Source organism: Aedes albopictus, chromosome 3, assembly GCF_035046485.1.
Source record: "Aedes albopictus strain Foshan chromosome 3, AalbF5, whole genome shotgun sequence".
Lineage (NCBI taxonomy): Eukaryota > Metazoa > Arthropoda > Insecta > Diptera > Culicidae > Aedes > Aedes albopictus.
The window spans coordinates 365,889,958-365,898,387 of NC_085138.1; the positions used below are offsets into that span (position 1 = coordinate 365,889,958).

At 36.7% G+C, this 8,430-nt stretch overlaps 1 protein-coding gene across 1 annotated transcript; it reads left to right on the top strand.

Annotated features, from left to right (window-relative positions):
* Positions 1-6,926: 6,926 nt before the first annotated feature.
* On the top strand, positions 6,927-8,202 carry LOC115268263 (cuticle protein-like). The gene is made up of 2 exons (XM_029876309.2): positions 6,927-7,084; positions 7,335-8,202. Exons 1-2 carry the CDS (start codon positions 7,073-7,075, stop codon positions 8,100-8,102), a joined length of 780 nt encoding a protein of 259 aa, XP_029732169.1. The 5' UTR covers positions 6,927-7,072; the 3' UTR covers positions 8,103-8,202.
* Positions 8,203-8,430: the final 228 nt, after the last annotated feature.

Genomic DNA, 8,430 nt, shown 5'->3' on the forward strand with positions numbered 1-8,430 from the left:
TGGTAACTTAACCCAAAGTTGCCAAATTTTCTAAAAAATGAATATAAACTTACGGCAGTGTTGCTGGAAGTTGGGTCGACCAAATTTTAAGATGAGAGCGGTAATATGACCCATTTTCTATTAGCTTTCAACTACTTTTTACAGAACTTAGCTAAAAAATCTAGAAAAAAAGTTATTAAGTACACTCAGAAATAAAAGTATACACGGAATTACTAATATTTATGCATTTTGTATCCGCATCTCTCTCGCTCTCTTTCTGTTTTCATGCTATCTGCCGTTTAGCCTGGGTTGAAGAGAAGTGTTTCTTCAACTCAGGTGAAGCACCAGATAGCATGAAAACAGAAAGAGCGTGAGAGAGATGCGGATACAAAATGCATAAATAATAGTAATTCCGTGTATACTTTTATTTCTGAGTGTAAATCAATCCATGATGTCATCGACCAAAAGTTTGGGGTCACTTTCGTAAAACATGGAAAAGTGATTTGGTGATATCTTCGTCATCTATAGTTTAATTTTAATTATTTTTAGCTCATTTCAAAGATAATTAACTAAATTTACGTTTGATGTCTTCAACTTAACGTATTTAACAATTTTTGTATTTAAAAATGTTATGTAAAGTTAGCACATTTTACCACGCTTCAAAAAATGAGGCAACTTTACGTTAAGTTTTAGTATGTAAATTTCAACAAATATGTGTGATTCAATGTCTTTGCAGTGAGTATCATTCATTTTGTTTCAAATAAGCCAAGAAGAATTAAAATTGAATGAAAGATGACAAAGATATCAACAAAACACTTTTCCATGTTTTACGATAGTGACCCCAAACTTTTGGCCGAACAGCATTTTGAGGGGTGACCCTAAACTTTTGGTCGATGACATCAAGGATTAATTTACTTAGTAACTTTTTTTCTAGATTTTTTAGCTAAGTTCTGTAAAAAGCAGTTGAAAGGTAATAGAAAATGGGTCATATTACCGCTCTCATCTTAAAATTTGGTCGACCCAACTTCCAGCGACACTGCCGTAAGTTTATATTCATTTTTTAGAAAATTTGGCAACTTTGGGTTAAGCTTACATACAAAATTTTTGAAAAAGTTTCTTTAAAATCATGTTCAAAGTTTCTTTGACTTATTATCTTTTGAATGAAACCTAGGGTTTTGAAATCGGACGCAAATTGGCGGAGATATGGGCCTAAAAAAATGACATGTTTTTGAGGGGGTGACCCCAAACTTTTGAACGGGAGTGTAGTTGCAGAAGAAAAATCCAATCAGAAATTGTCAGAGTTTTGTAAGAATTGCCTGGAGAATCACCAAGGAAATTGAAAAAAAGGGAATTCCTGGCAGCTGCGTTTGTTTTGTATGAAATGTTTGTTTGTATGAAATGTAGACATTTTGATAAGCGGAGCCAATTATTTTAGTATGGGATCTATTGAATACAGGTTTTCAAAAAGAGTTGTACATATTTTTCAAAAAAAGCAATTGGTATCCTTGATTGGTATTTAGTTGTGAAAAGAAATAAAAAAATTACAAAATGTATTCAACTCTCTGGCAATTCCTTTGGATTGGGAAAGAGAGCTTTTCTGAAGCAATTTTTTAAACAATTGTCTGACAAAGTTCCGATAAGAACTTCTGGTTTTAGGAAAAAACAAAATACTTTGAAGAAATTTCTTTTCAGGTAGTTACTAGTGAAATTGTAAATGTACACACTTTCTTCATGGATTCTCGGAAATTTCATCATTAATAATTTCTCAGTTTTGAAATACGACAAATCGATTGAGAATTCCTTCAAGTGCTGCTTAACTTAGAGGAAGCTTTTGGTAATTTCTATATGATTTTTTCAAGATTCCAGCAGATGATCAAAAGTCTCTTTTACAGTTTCGTTAGGAATTCTTTTGCATTTTACTTAGAAACTCCCACAAATTGATTTCTAGTGACTTTTGCAACAGGAAGACCCCCGTGAATTTCTTTTACATTTTTTTGGAAATAACTTGAAAAAAATCCATGAATTTCTTTTGGTATCCACCAACTTCTGTAGAATTAACATCAATAATTTCCCTAGAAGTTCCTCTGGGGATTGTTCCGGCTAATTCTTGAATAGTTCTCTCAGAAATCTTCTGCTATTTATTCAATAATTCTTCGGACATCTTCAAAGATTTGTCAGGCGATTTCTTAAAAAACCTTTAAAATTTTTGTTTTAAAAATTCTTTACTCAACTGCTTGAAGAATGAGTCTGGATTTTTTATGATTTCTTCCAGCACTTGAGCGATGTCTTTTCTTGGAATTTTCTCCGGCAATTATTTCAGGATAATTAATGAATTCAAAATCATTATTTTAAGAAATTTCGGAACAGCACCTTTCTCCGACAGTTTCTTTTGGCTTTCTTTAACAATTGCTTCAGGTATTCATCCAACAACTTTCTCAGGAACTCCTCTGGAAATTTCTGCAAGACTACCATTGACGATTTTTGAACTAATTTCTCTGTTAAGTTGTTTGGAAATTCCCCCTAAAAGTGTTTCAGAATTATCTCCGGCCATTTTGTAGGAACTTTCCGATCATTTCCTTTGGATTGCAATAGGGCACTGCATAAAATTCTCTCCCTCTCTTTCACTCTTACAGAAATTTTGTAAACAACAAGGCCAAGAAACGTCAAAATTCCATACAAAATCAAAACAATGCAGTTCCCTATAGCTTGTTTCAAGAAGTTTATAATAAAATGCCTCCTTTGATTCCTCATTCAATACGAAATTTCCCGGGAAATTCCATCGGGAAGAAGTATGGAAAGTGCCTTCAAATTGTTTTAGAAGGTCCTTAAACAATTTCTCTAGAATTTTTTGAAAAAGGAATAATACTACATTTCTTTGGTAACTTTTTTCAAGAATTTCACCTGCAATTTTTAGTGAGTTCCTTCAGCAATTCCTTAAGTTTTTTGAACAGTTTTTCACAGGGGATCCACAAGCGGTAAGGTAGGCCTACTACCAAACTTTTGCGAGTTTGTTAGTGTCGACTGGCAACGAATTCTGCTTGGGAATCGGTTTTTGTTGCTTATGGAGATGGCCCGCGAAATCGCATTGTTTTGTTTGGAAAGGCTCACTTGATGCATGTTAGGTAGGCGTAGTTTGTTCGAGTTAGACGTGCCTACAACTTCCCTGGTGTTTCATGAGTTTCTCAAACTAATTCTTCAGAAATGCTTATGGAACATCTCGGACAAGTCATTAAGTAATTCCTTATGCAAATCCAAAATTAAAACCTCCAGTAATTCTTTTGGTGATTCCCCCGCAATTTTTCCAAAAATCCGTTAAGAGTTGCTCTACAGCTTTATTCTGGAGTTCGTCATGCAATTTAATGAGAAATTACTCCGTCAATTTCTTTAGGAAATCTAGAAGTATTCTTCCAGCATTCGTTTAAAAAAATATTCTGGTAAATCAACAAGGAATTCTTTTGACAAAAAGCCTTTCCCTCGTTACAATTTTTTGCAGGAATTCCTCTGGCAGTTAATTTAAAATCTTTTCCAACTGTTTTTATTACAAATTTCTCAGACACCCATTTCTGGAACTCCAGTGAGTCCTGTGACAGTTTACTTTAGTATTCCTACGTCAATTTCTTAAGGATCTTTTTTTGGGAATTTTATCTGGTAATTCCTGCAATTATTTCTCAGGCAGTTTCTTCAACAACTCCTGGCATTTTTTTATGGATTTCCTCCGATAATACTAGTTCATAAAATAAAACGGAAGTCGTGAACTTATGTCAACGACCAAAATTTTCGAAGCACAATTTAGCGCTGATTTCGAAACCGATCTTCAAAAAAATTTAAGTAGTACAGTTTTTAAGATTTAACTCAATATTGAGTTTTACAACTTTTTAAAATATGGAATTTACTGAAATTCAAATGTCTTCTGTTTCGTTCAACCAATTTTGAATATTTCCCATAAATTGAAAGCAGACTATAATACCATTCGATCATCCGAATGCAGATTTTGCGTCAGATTGTTGAAATTCAAGATATTGGCAAGTTTTAGGGACGATCTCCTTAAATTTTAGCAAAATTTCCAAAAATGTATGCATAAATGTATTTTCTTTCTCAACGTTTCTCAACGTTCTCAATCTTATGTAGGCGAGTTACAGTAAAAAATTCAGTTCAATCGGAGCACTGATTAAGGAGAATGAGATATTTGAGTGAGCGACTTTGCTTGAAAATAGAACAAAAATCTATTTCAAATCATCAACCTTGCAAGGAAAGTCGAAAAAATTTCCGCTCTACTGTATTTTTTTTTTCGCATTTTCGAACTTAGGGCATGATTCTACACCAAAAATGATCATCAGCTTACCGAGTTCAAAAATTCTGTAAACTAGTGTAACTTAGGGATTTGTCTTTTCTATAGTTTCTTGAAAAATGTTTCCGATATTTAATTGGTGAATTTCTTTGGTAATTATTTTAGGAACAATTCAGGCATCCGGAAATACCTTCGGAAATTTCTTTATGTTTCAGGAAATTCTCCCGAATGGGATGAATCAAAGGAATTCCGTAAGAGTTTTTTTGGATGATTTCCAAATTAATTATCGAATAAATTTCTAAGGAACTTGTCGGATCAATTTCTAAAGGTAATGCCTGGAAAATTCCTGAAGGATTAAAAAAAAAATCGAAGAATTCTGCTAGAGTGCCTGTACCAGTTATCACACTATTTAAGAAGAACTATTTCTACAAAAATAAGAAGAAGTCCGTCGAATGTCATCGATATGTCAAATGATTGATTAGTTTTCATACTTTACAGGAAAAATATAGAAACGGGTCCTAAACTACTTCAAGTATTCATTACGGCGTATGCCAATGATAGGAACCCTGTACCAGTTATGGACACATTTGTTAATTTGGGTTCCACTTCGCACTATTTACATGCATTCCTTATGGGATTAGCCATCACTGGTACACTATGGCGAAATAGGGTGTAAGGAAGCCGGAAAAATAAGAAAAATGATTTATTTCTATCATAATTTCAGCAAATTGTGAAATTTGAATGATTGCAATCATCTTTTGTGAACGTGATCTGTTGTTCACAACATATTTTTGTTAATTTCCATCATTAAAGGTTCAAAATCAACTATGGCGAATTTGTGATACTATAGCCATAACTGGTACACTAAGCCTAAATAAATTGAATTTCTTATAAAAGTAAGAATTCTCAAAAAAAAAGAACTTCCAAGAAATTACCTATGGAAACTGTGAAAGGAATCAGAATTTAAACATTTTCCTGACGAATTCCTTTGGTAATTTAGATTTTTTTCAGGAGTTCCTCAGGAAATTACCTTAGAAATTTCTTCGGAATATTTTTGGAAAGTTTTCAGGCAATTAATTTTAAATTTCTCCGGCATTTTTTTAGGAATAGAGTTAGCAATGTCTTCAAAAAAAAAAAAACCTTCGGTCCTGTGTAAATTACTTCGGTTTCGAAATGCTTTCTGCAATTTCTGAAGAAATTCTTTTTCTGGTAATTTATCAAGTGCTTCTCTGGTTCAAGATATTTTCGGAAGCTCCTCATGAGGAGACATTTCCCTTACGGAATCCTCCGTCATTTTTCTGAAGGAATTTAGAAATTCGTAGATTTCATTAGGATGTTTTCTGGCCATGTCATAATCAATTGTCACACCAATTTATTCAATTCTTTTGCGAATAGTAACTTTTCTTCTGAAATGTGCGCTCAGGGAACTCTTCCAGCAACATCTTTAACTCTCCTAAGATTTTAGGTTTTCTGCATCACGATGGCGTAGTGCCTGTCTGGGTCACATTGATACCAACATCCTACTAGGGTTAAACATTCTTGAAGAATTCCTTTAGAAGATCCTCAAACAATATCATCGAGAATTCCTTCAAGAACACCATTCATAATTGACTAAGAAATAATGCTTCCTCAACGCATTTTTCAGGTAATAACCATTGCAACTCTCCGAAGCCTTTTCCAGATTTATTTAGCAATACAGTATGGACCCAATTTAGTCAGCCCCTTTTTGCGTCGAACTTTTTGGTCCCATTATCTTATGGTCAAACTTCAACCAATTAATTTACGTTCATCGCCAAACTATTGCTGAGAGGCAGATCATACAGGGATAACAAGTTTGAAAAGCTGTTTAGATTTTTAAGGAAAGCCAAAATTGTGTTGCGGAAAGGAGCTGACAAAATCGGGTCATTAATGTATCTATTAGGAATTTTTCCGACGAACTTTTCTTAAGAAATTTGTTAGGCATCTTTTATCCAAAAGTTTCTCTGTTTCCAAAAATTCCTCAAGAATTACGAAGTCGGGGACATATTTTTTGAGATTATAAATCCAGATTTTTATTTTAAGATTTCCGCCAAAGAAATCGTCCAGGTATTATTGAATGAGTTTTTAGGAATTACGCAGGTTTGAAAAAAAGATGTTATCATTGGAGATGAACCAGCCACGGGCTGAAAATATTCCTAATAAAGCTAATAATAAGATGTTATCATTATTATTTGTTCACTGCGCATGACTTATATTTTTAGAGAATGGGCAGAATCAGATTGTGGATTATCGCAGTACCTTACCGGTTGATTAATATTTTCATCTGCAGCTAGTCCAGTTTCCTTCCACTCCGTGCATCTTATTCGAGAGGTTAATCAACTCATGTGAAAACCCTATTATCAAATGGCGAGAGCTGTGGAACCCCCAAATCAAATCTCATTAATCTCCGTCCGCAAGCTTGTCGCCCGATCACGGTTCCAAATCGCCACACTCGCGAGTTATGCGATTTACTGCTCACTAAAGTTGTGCGATAGTTTTTTTTATTCACTTAGTTTCTGCTCCTTGCAGCACCGCTAAAGCCGGGTTGCGGCGCGGTGGAAGGTCAGTCTCTCCTCTTTTCGGTTCGCGAGTCTCGTCTCGCCATCTTTTTTCGACGTTTTAAATCGGTTGATCGGTGCCGAATGGAAGCCGGAGAGAGATCATCCCAGGTGCTTAGGCTTTCAATATAAATATTGGACGTGGCCGGTAGAACTGTATCAGTGCTTCAGTTAGCTTTAGTTCGACTCAATCGTTTCATCTGCACCCGTGCAAGTTCGCAACAACATTATGGCGTTTAAGGTGAGGAGTGTGGGTGGATTGAAAAATCGTGAAGTTATTGGTGAAGATGTGCAATTTTTTAAAAGAGTTGCTGCTCAACGAACATTAAATGTGATAATTAAAGATGTGACCCTTTGGAAATCATGCATTGTATATCAGAACGTTTCTGTGATCCAAAAAGATTTGTACGAAAACGACAATCAATAGTTTTGTGAAAATAACAAGTGATCAAAATCTGTAACATACACATGTTATCTTCTTCATCCTCCAGATGGTTGTACTGTTCGCCACTCTGGCTTGTGCCAGCGCTGGCTACCTGGAAGCTGATCACCACGCGGCTCACTACTCGCCAGCACCTGCTGTGAGCTACAGCTCAATCACCCGTGAACACCACCCGGTAAAGGTTGCCAAGACTGTAACCTACGCCGAACCAGCTGTTCATTACGCCGCTCCAGTGGCCAAGACTGTGGCCTATGCTGAACCCGCCGTACACTATGCTGCCCCAGTCACCAAGACCTTGGCCTACGCTCAGCCAGCTGTGCACTACGCCGCTCCAGTTGCCACCAAGACCATTGCCTACTCTCAGCCCCAATACGTTCATGAGCCAGCTTACACCAAGACTGTTGTTGCCGAGCCAGCTTACACTAAGACTGTTGTTGCTGAACCGACCTACGCCAAGACTCTGGCTTATCATGCCCCAGCTACTTACGCCGCCCCAGCTGTCGTCAAGAGCGTTGCCTACAGTGCCCCAGTTGCTAAGACCTACGTTTCTGAGCCAGTATACTCCAAGACCCTGGTCTCTGAGCCAGTCTACGCCAAGGCCTACGCTCCAGCTCCAGTCTACGCCAAGACCGTTGTCTCCGAGCCCGTCTACAGCAAGACCATTGTTCAGCAGCCAACTTACCTGAAGACCGTTGCCGCTCAGCCCGTGTACGCTCATGCCGCTCCAGTTGTTGCTGCCAAGACCGTCAGCTACGCCCCAGAAGCTACCGTGTCCCATGTTAGCTTCCAGGATGCCAGCGCTCACTATGGTTGGTAAATCTGGTGCGAAAGAGATTCCAGACCCTGGTAATACTCAGGTAGAAATAGAACAACGTGATTGAATTGTACATAACCACAAAACGCCGAAAATGTTGAATAAATTTAGGAACAATGAATATTTTAGTTTTTAATATTTGCTATAGTCCACCCTCCATAATGCAACTTCGATTCACAGGCAATAGTTCTTGGTGGGGTCTCCAGTTAGTCTAGTGGTAAGGCTTTCGATCGCCAATTTCCGTTCGACTGCCCTGGACATAAGAGTAAATGGGAGAGGTCTCATTGAATGATATCTCTTAGAATTTTTTCTCAAGAAAAGTACAGCACAT